This window comes from Hyperoodon ampullatus (genome assembly GCF_949752795.1).
Source record: "Hyperoodon ampullatus genome assembly, chromosome: 5".
In the NCBI taxonomy this organism is placed as follows: Eukaryota; Metazoa; Chordata; class Mammalia; order Artiodactyla; family Ziphiidae; genus Hyperoodon; species Hyperoodon ampullatus.
The window spans coordinates 80608988-80623608 of NC_136918.1; the positions used below are offsets into that span (position 1 = coordinate 80608988).

General features: G+C 36.7%; 1 protein-coding gene across 2 annotated transcripts in view; it reads left to right on the top strand.

The window, feature by feature from the left end:
* Window positions 1–14621, top strand: part of GSK3B (glycogen synthase kinase 3 beta) — a 200276-nt gene that overhangs the window by 64506 nt on the left and 121149 nt on the right. For both annotated transcript variants that reach the window (XM_079704208.1, XM_079704209.1), the window contains exon 2: window positions 1002–1195. In XM_079704208.1, the coding sequence (XP_079560334.1) occupies window positions 1002–1195 (194 nt within the window). The remainder of the gene's footprint in view (window positions 1–1001; window positions 1196–14621) is intronic.

Below are 14621 nucleotides of genomic sequence, written 5' to 3' on the forward strand. Positions count from 1 at the left end.
CAGTGAGCCTAAGGACTTACATTGTACTGAGAATTGGTTTTAGATTTGTCAGGAAAGAGAGAAGAAGCATGAAGTCATAATTGCTACTTCACAAAGATTGTAGTCCCTAGAATCTTTGTGTATTCTGAAATCACTAAAAGAACAATTTAAAGCTTCTTAAAATTAAGTGCTAGGTAGTATAGAATGGTTTAGAATAGTTTAAGAATTCTGAGATATGAACTGTGCTTAGTCAAGAAGGAGGTGGCTCTTGAGCTTGAATTGAAGAGAGTCTTTGGATTGTTACTGATGAGGAGGGAAGGCAGAAGAGGTAAGGAGACGGTCATGAGTGGGCAGAGATCTCAGAGCTGGAGACCTAGTTATGAATGAGGCTCGGTTCAGAATGGGTTTTTCTTTTAAGTTTTGCATCTCTTACCCCAAATTTAACATTCCCCTATTTCTTTTACCCATCAGACCTTTCTTGGAAAGGCATCATTATTTCTGAAGAAGAAATAAGACACGGAGAAGCAAAAACTCAAAGCCTTACCTTCCTAAAGGGAGAGTGGTCTGAATAGAGTCAGCATATTTAGACTTTTTCAATTGCACTTATCTTATTTTCAAGTAAAATAAGAAAGCCCTGAGGAAAGAATTAGGGCCTTTAGAGTTGGACAGATAAAGATTCTTTGGTGGGTCCATCATTCGCCTTTTGACTGGACAAATGTAACATTCTTCTCATTATGTTTAACATAGGAACAATTCTGTCTACTTCATGGGGTTGTTTTCATTAAATGAAGTCATATATATAAACTAAGCATCGTGTCTGGTCTATGGAATGACTGAATAAATGGTGGTTAAAATAATTACTTATAATTGAAACAAATAGTTGAAGTAATACTATGTGATAAACTAAGATGAGCATTTAAAAATAATTTGTAGTAAAGAATATAGTTTACTTGGTATACTTTGGCAATTTTCTCTGTTGAATTCTTTACAGTTCTCATTTTTCTATCCCTTATTTCTTTTAGGAGACAAGGATGGCAGCAAGGTGACCACAGTGGTGGCAACTCCTGGGCAGGGTCCAGACAGGCCACAAGAAGTCAGCTATACAGACACTAAAGTGATTGGGAACGGGTCATTTGGTGTGGTATATCAAGCCAAACTTTGTGATTCAGGAGAACTGGTTGCCATCAAGAAAGTATTGCAGGACAAGAGATTTAAGGTAAGACCTTCAGTATTTCATGTATTTTGTTGCTGTCAATACATGTAAATAATTATTTTTTCAATTGTTTCTCTTTGCTTTAAAGTTCATTTATTGAACAAATTTTTATTCAGCTCAACTACTGTAGTGACTTTATTTCACATTGTGTATTATGTAGAGATAAAATTTACTGAAGATTGCAATATTTTTTTTGAACTGCTGTGAGTGACATATGTATTTAAAATGCTGTGAAATGTAGATTAAAATTTCTTAATTTCTATTTTAAAATGTGACCTTTCTCTGCCTTGGTTGTCATTGGTGTAAGAGACCAGAGAAACATTACCTGTAGCATATGATCATTTGATACAGTTGACTATGCTTCCTGTCTTGAAAAATTTCCTTGGAGTCTGTGATACAACACTCATTTTTTTCCCCCATAACTGACCTTTCTTTGCTATCTTCTTATGTCTCCCTTTCATCTGCCCCTAGAAAGCAGTACTCCCCACAGTTCAGCTTATTTTTATTTCTTACACCGTCTCTTTAGGGTGTCCTGTACATAGATGGTCAGACTCATCTGTATGTTATGGTATAGTGGAGAATCAGTGAGACCTACGCTCTAATCAAGGCTCTGCCTTTAACAAGCCATGCAACTCTGTTCCCTTCCCTACTCTTCCCACCTCTGCAACATTTTACTGAGAGTCTCCTGTGTACTAGGAACTGTGCTAAACATTGAGGGATTAAAAAAAAATAAGAGGTGATCACTGCTCTGAAATAGCACACAGCCTAGTGTCTGTATGCTCCAGAATGTCCTGAACTTTCTAAAGAGATTTTTTTTAAAAATTCTAAAGTTTTTGTCTTCAGTTCTCTCTCTCCCAAGCACTAGTCCCATGTTGCCCAGTGCCCACTGGATCTTGATATCTGAAGGTACCGTTATTTCATATTGGCAAGGTTTCTTATCTAACTCTGACTTAAACTTTCAATCTTAAAGGAAATCCTTTCTGTTGGTTCCCATTCCTTGTGGCTTTTTCCTTCTAATGGTTTTCTCATTTACCTGCCATTCAGGCTCTTTCATTCTGTCATACCTCATATCTAGTGATTACCAAATTTGGTTGATTTTTTTTTTTCCCCCCTCACTGCCTTGTCGAGCTATACCTTCTTTCTTTTTCTCATCACTGCTATTCTAGCCAGACCTTTGTCATTATTTGGCTTAACGACTAGTAAGATTCTTGCCTCTGATCTTCTCACTTCCAGTCTTTCTGTATACCAACATTAGAATAATCCCACAGTTCAGTTTGGTCATGTTGTTTCTCCTACACACAAATCTTCTATGGGTTCCTCATAGCCTAGAAAATAAAGCCTGCCCAGTTTTAATTGTACATTCGGGAGCTTCTATAGTCTTGCCTCATCTCCAGATATTCAGCTTTTACAAACCTTATGTATCACTATCTTTGAGATATATTGGTTTTTATGGCCTCTCTGCTTTTGTTCAGTTTCCCTTCTGTCACTCGCATTCTCCTCCTGTCTAAACCCTGTGCATATATGAAGATCCATGTCAGGTTCTTCCTTTATGAAATTTCCCAGATGATTCCAGCCAGCCCTATGGATCTTGCTAGTCTAGATTCCTTGAACACTTACTGTTCATAAACTAGGAAATTCCAAATTTTTTCATGACAAGGACTCCATTTTTATTATGTGTGTCTCCAGGATATCCACACACTTAATGTGTTTTTGAATTAATAGTTGCTGATAGCAGATACTTATCAAATCCTTAAAATATGCCAGGTGATCTAAGGCTTTTACATGAGTAGTTTTATAGGAGCTTTACCGTTAGTACTGTGATATTGGTACTGTTATTATTCAGATAAGGAAACCTACACACAAAGAGATTATAAATTAACTTGTCCAGGGTCATACAGTTAGCAAGTGGATAGATGGGCAGATATTTGAATCCAAGCAGTCTGACTCCAGAGTGCTTTATTATATTTTATCATTGCTGTATCAAACCACTATATTCTGTTCAGAAGATACTTCGGTTAGTTCTTCTTTTTCTTGCTTTTTAAAAAAATTTTAATTTTCCCTTTATCATAGTTAAGTTATTCAACTGAAATACAGTTCGGTTCATCTGTTTTTGTATGTATCCCTTTGTAGAACTTTATCCCCATTCTTTTTGACTTTTTAAAAAAAATTTATATTTTCAGTCTGTGAAACACTAATGTAGTTCTAAAAGTCAGAGATACACAAATGTCATTCCCTCTGTCTTGTTTCCACTCACTCCCTCTAGATAGCCAATCTCATTATGTTCTGATTTATTTTTTCTGGGTTTCTTTTGCACAAATGAGCTGTAAGTGTACAGTCATCCCTTGGTATCCACAGTGGACTGGTTCCAGGACCCCCAGTGGATACCAAAATCTGCAGATGCTCTAGTCCCGTATATAAAATGGTGTGGTATTTCCGTATAACCTAAGCTCATCCTCCCATATACTTTAAACCATCTCTAGATTACTTATAATACCTTGTTGATGCTATGTGAATAGTTGTAAATACAATTTAAATACTATGTAAATAGTTGCTGATGTGGCAAATTGAAGTTTTGATTTTTGGAACTTTCCAGAGCTTTTCCCCCCTGAATATTTTTGATCCCAGCTTGGCTGAATCCCTGGTTGTGGAATCCATGAATTCAGAGGGTGACTGTAGTTCTCTTGGTTTCTTTCTTACACAAAGTGTAGTATTAGAGATACTCTTTTGTACTTTCCTTTTCTGTTAACTATAGTTCCTGAAAGTCATTGCTTATCAGTTCAGAGATTTTTCTCATCCTTTTTAGAGCTTCATAGTATTGCAGAGTTGATTCCAACCATTCTTCTATGTATGGATATTGAATTACTTTTCAATATTTTGTAATCTCCAAGGGGGCTGTTATGAAAAACTTTGTGCATAGGTATTTTTATTAGATGTGTATCTTCACAATAAATTAAGAGAACTAGGGCTGCTGAATGAAAACATAAACATACATGTAGTTTTGTATGATATTGCTAAATTCCCCTGCATAAGAGCTTGTACAGATTTGCATTCTCTCTAGTAATATATGAATGCCTATTTACCCGCAAGGTTTGACACCATGCATTGATTTACTTTTTCAGTTTTTGCCAATCTGATAGGTGAGAAATGGTATCTCATTGTAGTTTTAATTTACAATCTTATGAATGTAGTTTAACATCTTTTCATGTGTTTAATGTCCACTTTTATCATATCTGGATTTTAGTTGTGATTAGAAAGGCTCTTCCTTATAAAGTCTTATAGAAAGCCTTTTCCTCAGGTTAAAGAGAAATTTATCCATATTTTCTAGCAGTTGTAAGTTTTCACTTTTTACAGTTAGATCCCTGATCCATTTGAAGTTTGTTCCTGTGTGTGGAGTTTATTCCTATGTATGGTATGAGTTATTGATCTAATTTTATCCTTTCTAAATCATTAATCATTTGTCTCATTTATTAAAAAGTCTATGTTTGTTCCAGTGATTTGAGATGCTATTGTTATTATATGCTGAATTTCCACATGTAATTTGGTCTATTTCTGGACTTTCTGTTCTGTTCTACTAGGTCATTTGCATATATCTAAGTCAGTACCACATTGTTTTAATTATAGAGCTCTATAGTATATTTCAATGTCTGGTAGGGCTAATCTGCCCATGTAGCTTTTCTTTTTCATGTTTTTCTAGCTATTTTTGGATGTTTATTTTTCCCGATGAACTTTGGTATCATTTTGACTAACTCCATGAAAAAGCTCGTTGATATTTTTAGTTGGAATTTCATCAAATTTATAAACTAACTTAGGGAGTTAAATCACCTGTCCATGATGCTGAATTACCTTATCCAGGAATAAGAGATGCCTTTCCATCTGTTCAAGTTTACTTTTGTATCTTTTAGGAGTTTTACTTATATAGGCTTTGATATTTCTTATTAAGCTTATTCCTAAGTATCTTATTGTTTTTGTTGCTATTATATAATTTTGTTTTTCTTTTTATTTTTTTCTGCTAAATGCTATAACGTGGCAGGCTGTGTGATACCAGGCTCAGTTCTTTCCAGTGTATCACCTTTTCTTTGTGAAACTTAAGTATTCTTTGTTCTCCTTGCTAAATGTTAGCTGTTTCCAAAAATACAAAATTTGGTGTATTGACCAATTCATTTCTCTTGATTATCATAAAATAGGCATTTTTCTGACAACTTAAAATTCTGTAGTTTCACATTTGTAATTTTTACGTAGCTGCTACCTAGGATTAAATAATCATGTATTTTGCATTAAATAATTACGTATTTTCAGGAAAAGGTGGAATAGGATCTTCTTGCACAATTACATAAACCAACATGCTTAACCTGCCTGGTGTCAGTGAGAGGCAGTTTGTTGTGGTGAAAAAACAAGAAGAGAAAGAATGGTCAGAGATAGAAAGAAAACAAGAGTAATTATCCCTGCACTGTAGTCATGAAAACTATATCTAAGATACTGAACCTTTTTTTTGTTTAAAGAATTTCTGGTGTAACAAGTTTCATTTCGGTAGTGTTTTACTTAAAATTTGAATACTTTTTTCCTTCTGGACCCATCATACTGTGGCAAATAACTAAAATTAAGCAACTTCAATTGGCCAGTTTGAAAGTGCTTGTGATAGAAAATGCTATTGTGGTGTTAGGGGTAGAGTCCAGCTAGGTACCTAATGTAGGAGACCTTTGATATTAGAGCAGGGAGAAGATTAATCAATCCCAAAGGCTACAGATGGTTGTTGAGGCTGGCTTTTCCAATTTGAAAATCAGTAAGCTACATTTTAATTAATTAGTAATCTTAGCTTCATTAACTATTAATTTCAGTTCTCCTTTGAACTAAGTCATAGGTTTCAGGTGTCCTGCTTAGTTTCATTTGTTCTGTAGTTAGGATGTGGGGGTGAAGTGAAGTGTCACTGTTGTTCTGTTGTGAATAGAGAATTTGAACCCTACTTTAATATATACCATTTTGGAGAGTGAGGAGAGAGAATGTCTGGGCTCAGTCCTTAGGGATATGATTATTTTCTGTATGATATTCTGGAGACAACAAAGGAGAAATAAGACCTTGGTCCACTATTAGTTTTGTAAGCTTAAGCATAACCATTAACTTTATGAGCTTCAATTTCATCATGTGTACAATGGGAATGCTGTTACTACAGCAATGCCCCAGTCCAGTGTTTGGTGCATAAAAGAACTCAATAAGTATTGTGCTCCCTTTTTACTCCAACATTGTGTGAATCAAATGAAACAATGTATTATGAGAACATTTACTAAATTTTAAAACTCCTTATAATTAAGTTCTGTTGGTTTTAATTTTAGGCTTCTGAATTACTACAAACTGCTATTTACTTTGGATTTTTTTCAGTGCAAGGTTGAACCATCAGAGGAGTCCAATGTCTCCTGGGAAAAGAGCTTCATTAAATATGTCTGCCATGCTGAGTCATTGGCAGGGAACAGCTCATGAGAAGCTTGGCTTGGCCCCAAACAAGAGAATAGCTTTGAGAGCTCAGCAGCTGGGACCATTGGTCAATAATGTTTCCTGCAGTGGGATATCTGAGAGGCACATTTTCATAGATGACATACCAAACTTCCTAAGGATATAGACTATTTTATGCTACTTTCCCAAGTGCCTATGTAGAATGACTGGTAAAATGTTTTTTCAGATTGAATTTTCAGAGACTGTACAAAGGTTTATTGGTAAGGATTCTATTGACTTTGCTTTAAAGTTATATATAGTTTTTTATTGCCTCCATTATTCCAGAGAGAAAAAATGGAGGCATGATATTGTGGTCCTGAATGTCTTCTTTCTGCCTTTCAGTGGCTTGAATGGCTTGAGAGAAAGAGAAATAAAGCTTAATAGAAGGCGGCCAGAGCAATTAGACAAGAAAAAGAAGTAAAAGGCATCCAAATTGGAAAGGAAGAAATAAAACTGTCACTGTTTGCAGATGACATAATATTACATATGGAAAATCCTAAAGACTCCATTAAAAAAAAAAAGTGTTAGAATAAACCAGTTCAGTAAAGTTGCAGGTTACAGATCAGTGCACACAAATCTCTTGCATTTCTGTATACTAATAACAAACTATCAGAAAGAGAAATAAAGAAAACAATCTCATTAACGGTTGCACTGAAAAGAATAAAATACCTAGTAATATATTTGACCAAGGAAATGAAAGACCTGTATATTGAAAACTCTAAGACATTAATGAAAGAAATTGTTGAAGACACAAATAAATGGAAAGATATTATGTGCTTGTGGATTGAATCAATATTGTTAAAATGTCCATACTACCCAAAACAATCTACGGATTCACTGCAATCCCTATCAAAATTCCAATGTCATTTTTCAAAGAAATAGAACAAATAATCCTAAAATTTGTATAGAAGCACAAAAACCTCAAGTAGTCAAAGCATTCTTGAGAAAGAAGAACAAAGCTGGAGATATAATGCTTCATGATTTCAAACTATATTACACAGCTACAGCAATTAAAGCTATATGGTATTAGCGTAAAACTAGACACATAGATTAGTGGGACAGAATAGAGAATCCAGGAATAAACCCACACATGGTCAGTTAATTTACAGTGAAGGAGACAAGAATATACAGCAGCGAAAGGACAGCCTTTCCAATAAATGGTGTTGGGAAAACTGAAGAGCCACATGCAAAAGAATGAAACTTGACAACTGTCTTATACCATACACAAAAATTAACTCAAAATGGATTAAAGACCTGAAACCATAAAACTAGAAGAAAACATAAATGGTAAACTCCTTGATGTAGGTCTTGGTGATGATTTTTTGAATCTGACACCAAAACTAGAGGCAACAAAAGCAAAAATAAACAAGTGGGACAACATCAAACTAAAAAGCTTCTGCACAGCAAAGGAAACCATCAACAAAATGAAAAGGCAGCCCACTGAATGGGATAAAATATTTGCAAATCATATGTCTGATAACAGGCTAATATAAAAAAAATACCCAACAATCCAATTAAAAAATGGGCACAGGACCTGAATAGACATTTTTCTGAAGAAGGCATCCAGATGGCCGACAAGTACATGAAAGGTTGCTCAACGTCACTTATCATCAGGGAAAGGCAAATCAAAACCACAATGAGATATCACCTCACACCTGTTAGAATGGCTATTATGAAAAAGACAAGAAATAACAAGTGTTGGCAAGGATGCGGAGAAAGGGAACGTTTGTGTGCTGTTTGTGGGAATGTAGATTGGTAGAGGCACTATGGAAAAAAGTATGGAGGTTCCTCAAAATATTAAAAAAGGAACTACCATAGGATCCAGCAATTCTACTTTTGGATATTTATCTGAAGAAAATGAAAATACTAACTTGAAAAGATATATGTACCCCATGTTCATTGCAGCATTATTTACAATAGTCAGGATATGGAAACAACCTAAGTGTCCATCAGTGGATGAATGGATAAAGAAATTGTGGGGGGGGTGTGTGTCTGTGTGTTCGTGTGTGTGTTTTGTGTATGATGGAACATTATTCAGCCATAAAGAGAAGGAAATCCTGACATTGTGACAACGTGGATAGACCTTGAGGGCATTATGCTAAGTGAAATAAGTCAGAAAAACACAGATGCTAGATGCTCTCTCTTATGTATGAAATCTTAAAAAATGAACAGCAGCAACAACAAAAAACAAGCTTGTAGATATAGAGAACAGATTGGTGGTTGCCAGAGGCAGGAGGTGGGAGAAATAGGTGAAGGGGGTCAAAAGGTAAAAAGAAAAAAAACCTTAAATATGAGGCATAGTACACTTCTGAGTTTTCTCACTTTTTTTCTTTTAATTTTATTATTCTTTAGTGTTTATACCTTTTCAAATTCCTATATGTCTGTGGTAAGTTCCAAAGAAGTGTTTAGCATCCAGAGTTAGATCTGCTCTTTTGACTAGTTTCGCTGAAGGCTTTGCAATTTTTGTGGATGGTCAGCTGCTTGATTCTTTTTTTATTAACAGTTTTATTGAGATATAATTCCTATCCCATAAATTTCACCCTTTTAAAGTAAACACTCTTTCACCCTTTTAAAGTATATACATTGGTTTCAGTATAGTCACAGAGTTGTGCAACTGTCACTGCTAATTCTAGAATATTTTCATCACCTCAAAAAGGAACTCTTTTAATAGTTCCCTATTCAATTATTATTAATAGTCCCTCCCCATCCTCCTCTTCCCCTAGGCCCTGGCAATCACTAATCTACTTTCTATCTCTATGGATTTGCCCATTCTGGACATTTCATATAAATGGAATCATAATATATGACCTTTTTGTTTCTGTCTTCTTTCACTTGGAATAATGTATTGAAGGTTCATCCACGTTGTACTGTCTCAGTACTTAAGTACTTTTTGTGGATGAATAATATTCCATTTTATGGATATGCTGCATTTTGTTTATCCATTCGTCAGTTGATCAACGTCTGAGTTGTCTTCATTTTTTGGCTCTAATGAATGATGCTCCTCTGAACATTTGCATACAAGTTTTTGTGGGGACTTTTTTTTTTAACAGTTCTCTTGGGTATATACTTGGAAGTATGGTGGGTCATACGGTGACTGTGCTTAACATTATGAGGAAGTGCGAACTTGTTTTCCAAAGCCGCTGTACCATTCTACAATCCACAAGCACTGGATAAACATTGCAGTTTCTCCACATCATTGCCAATACTTGTTATTATCTGGTTTTTGATGATATCTGTCTTAGAGTAAACTGATACATCTTGTCTTGATTTGAATTTCCTGGTGGCTAATGAGGTTGGGCATCTCTTCATCTTTTCTTTTATTGGCCATTAGTATGTGTTCTTTGGAGAAATGTCTGTTGAATTTCTTTTTTTTAAATTAATTAACTAATTAATTAATTATTAATTTTGGCTGCATTGGGTCTTCGTTGCTGCGTGTGGGCTTTCTCTAGTTGCGGTGATTGGGGGGCTACTCTTCATTGCGGTGCGTGGGCTTCTCATTGTGGTGGCTTCTCTTGTTACGGAGCATGGGCTCTAGGTGCGCGGGCTTCAGTAGTTGTGGCTCTTGGGCTCTAGAGAGCAGGCTCAGTAGTTGTGGTGCATGGGCTTAGTTGCTTCCTGGCATGTGGCATCTTCCCGGACCAGGGCTTGAACCTGTGTCCCCTGCATTGGCAGGCAGATTCTTAACCACCGACAGCAGGGAAGTCCCTGTCTGTTGAATTTCTTTACCCACTAGAATTTTTTTTTTTTTTTTTTTTTTTTTTTTTTTTTTGCTGTACGTGGGCCTCTCACTGCCGTGGCCTCTCCCGTTGCGGAGCACAGGCTCCGGACACACAGGCTCCGCGGCCATGGCTCGCGGGCCCAGCCGCTCCGCGGCATGTGGGATCCTCCGGGATCGGGGCACGAACCCGCGTCCCCTGCATCGGCAGGCGGACTCTCAACCACTGCGCCACCAGGGAAGCCCCTAGAATTTTTTTTTTAATTTGAAATTTTCTCTGTTTAACAGATAACTATTTTTTGAGCAATTTTAGTTTTACAGAAAAATGAATGGAAAGTACAGTGTTCCTGTATACACTCTTCTCAGTTTCCCCGTTTTCAACCTTTTGCGTTAATGTAGATTTGTTACAATCGTAGCAATATTGATGTATTAGTAGTAATTAAAGTCCATAGTTTGCATTATGGTTCAGTATTTGTGTTGTATAGTCTGTGGACTTTGGCAAATGTATAATGACATGTTTCCATCATTACAGTGTCATGCAGAATAGTTTCACGGCCCTAAAAATTCCCTGAGCTCCACTTATTCATCCCTCCCTTCCTCACCTCAACCCTGACAACCACTGATTTTTTTAAAAACTGTTTCTGTAGTTTTGCCTCTTCTAGAATGTCATATACTTGGAATCAAACAGTACATACATAACCTTTTCAGATTGACTTTTTTTCACTTAGCAGTATGCATTTAATGTGTCTGCATAGCTTTTCTTGGCATGATAGCTCATTTCTTTTTCTCTCTGAAAAAATACAATTATATGCATATACTACAGTTTGTTTTTTTTATTTGCTTATTGAAGGACATCTTGGTTGCTTCCAGGATTTGGCAATTATGAATAAAGTTGCTGTAAACATTCATGTGCAGGTTTTTGTGTGGATATACGTTTTCAGGTCATTTGGGTAAATACCAAGTAGCACAGTTGCTAGATTGTATGGTAAGAGTATGGTTCAGTTTTTCAAGAAACTGCCCAATTATCTTCCAAAGTGACTGCACAGAATAATTTTGTATTCCCACCAGCATTGATGAGAGTTCCTGTTGCTCTGTATCCTTACCAGCCTTTGGTGTTATTAGTGTTTTGGGTTTTAACCATGCTAATAGGAGTGCAGTAGTATCTCACTGTTGTTTAAATTTGCAGTTCCCGATGAAATACAATGTTGAGCATCTTTTCATATGCCTATATGCCATCCATATATCTTCTCTGATGAGGTGTCTTTTCAAGTCTTTTGCCCATTACTAATGGTTGACTGTTTTCTTCTATTGAGTTTTAAGGGTTCTTTGTATATTTTAGTTAACAATTCTTTATCAGATAAGTGTTTTCCAGTGCTTTTCTCCCAGTCTGTGACTTGTCTTTTCATTAGTGTCTTAGACCAGAAATTTTTAATTTTAGTGAAAAGTCCAATTTACAACTTTTTTCTTTCGTGGATTGTGCTTTTGGAGTTGCATCTAAAAAGTCACTGCCAAAAGCAAGGACACCTAAATTTTCTCCCATATTATCTTGTAGTGTTTTATAGTTTTGCCTTTTACATTTAGGTATGTGATCCATTTTGAGTTAATTTTTGTGAAAGATGTAAGATCGGTGTCGAGATTCATTTCTTTGCTGTTCAGTTGTTACAGCACTATTTGTTGAAAAGACTATCCTTTCTCCTTTGAAGTGCCTTTGTTCCTTTGTCAAAGTTCAGTTAATTATATCTGGGGCTATTTCTGCACTCTGTTCTGATCCAGTGATCTATTTGTTTGTTCTTTCTCTAATATCATGTCCATTTTTACTCTAGCTTTTTTTTTTTTTTGCGGTACTTGGGCCTCTCACTGCTGTGGCCTCTCCCGTTGTGGAGCACAGGCTCCGGACGCACAGGCTCAGCGGCCATGGCTCACGGGCCCAGCCGCTCTGCGGCATGTGTCATCTTCCCGGACCGGGGCACGAACCCGTGTCCCCTGCATCAGCAGGCGGACTCTCAACCACTGCGCCACCAGGGAAGCCCGATTGCTTTCTTTTTTGATTGGTCATTGTGAGTTTATAGAAATACAATCAATTTTTGTATTCATTTTACTTTAGTATCCTAAAACTTTGCTGAAATCGTTTCTTATTTCTAACAGGGCTTTGTGGGGTTTTTTTGTTTTTAATTCTTCAGGGTTTTCTACATGTAAGATCATCTCATCTGTAAACAGAAATAATTTTACTTATTTTTCCAATTTGGATGTCTTTTATTATTTTTCTTTTGTAATTGTTCTGCCTAGGGTTCCAAATACTGTTTTAATAGTAGTGGCAAGAGAGGGCATCCTTGCCTTGTTTCTGATTTTAGAGGGGAAGCTTTAAGTTTTTTGCCATTGAGTGTGATGTTAACTGTGGGCTTTTCACATACAACTTATTATGTTGAGGTGGTTTTCTTCTATTTCTAGTTTGTTGAACATTCTTATCATGAAAGAATGTTGAATTTTGTTAAATGCTTTTTCTGTATCAGTTGAGATGATCATTTGATTTTTGTCCTTCATGTTGCTAATGTGATGTATTACACTGATTGATTTCCATATGTAGAACCACTCTTGCATTCCAGGTATAAAACTTGGTAATGGTATTTCTCCAGAGATATACCCAGGAGTAGGATTACAGGATCATATGGTAGCTCAAGTTTTAGTTTTCTAAGGAACCTCCATACTGTTCTCCATAGTGGCTGTACCAATTTACATTACACTCCTCGGCATATATCTGCAGAAAAACGTGGTCCAAAAGGATACGTGCACCCCAGTGTTCATTGCAGCACTGTTTACAATAGCCAAGACATGGAAGCAACCTAAATGTCCATCAACAGAGGAATGGATAAAGAAGCTTTGGTGCATATATACAGCAGAATATTACTAAGCCATTAAAAAGAATGAAATGATGCCATTTGCAGCAACATGGGTGGACCTAGAGATTGTCATACTGAGTGAAGTCAAGTCAGACAGAGAAAGAGATACATTGTATGATATCGCTTATATGTGGAATCTAAAAAGAAATGATACAAATGAACTTATCTGATGATACAAATGAACTTATCTGCAAAACAAAAACAGACTCACAGACTTAGAGCGAATTTACGGTTACCGGGGGAAGGGTGAGGGGTAGGGATAGTTAAGGAGTTTGGGATTGACATGTACACACTGCTGTATTTAAAATGGAGAGGGTGTGGAGAAAGGGGAACCCTCTTGCACTGTTGGTGGGAATGTAAATTGATACAGCCACTGTGGAGAACAGTATGGAGGTTCCTTAAAAAACTAAAAATAGAACTACCACATGACCCAGTAATCCCACTACTGGGCATGTACCCTGAGAAAAACATAATTCAGAAAGACACATGTACCCCAATGTTCATTGCAGCACCATTTACAATAGCCAGGACATGGAAGCAACATAAATGTCCATCGACAGATGAATGGATAAAGAAGATGTGGTACATATATACAATGGAATATTACTCAGACATAAAAAGGAACGAAATTGGGTCATTTGTAGAGATGCAGATGGACTTAGAGTCTGTCATACAGAGTGAAGTCAGAAAGAGAAAAACAAATATTGTATATTAATGCATATATGTAGAATCTAGAAAAATTGTACAGATGAACCTATTTGCAGGGCAGGAATAGAGACACAGACATAGAGAATGGACATGTGGACACAGCAGGAGAAGGGGAGGGTGGGATGAATTGGGAGATTGGGTTTGACATAAATACACTACCATGTGTAAAGTACCTAGTGGGAAGCTGTGGTATAGCACAGGGAGCTCAGCTTGTTGCTCTGTGATGACTTAGATGGGTGAGATGGGGGGTGCTGGGAGGGAGGGGATATATGTATACATATAGCTGATTCACTTCACTGTACAGCAGAAACTAACACAACATTGTAAAGCAATTATACTCCAATTTAAAAATAAATAAATAAAATGGTTAACCTACAAGGGCCCACTGTATAGCACAGGAAACTCTGCTCAGTATTATGTAACAACCTAAATGGGAAAAGAATTTGAAAAAGAATAGATACGTGTATAAGTATAATATTTTTTTTTTTTTTTGTGGTATGCGGGCCTCTCACTGCCATGGCCTCTCTCATTGCGGAGCACAGGCTCCGGACGCGCAGGCCCAGCGGCCGTGGCCCACGGGCCCAGCCGCTCTGCGGCACGTGGGATCCTCCCGGACCGCGGCACG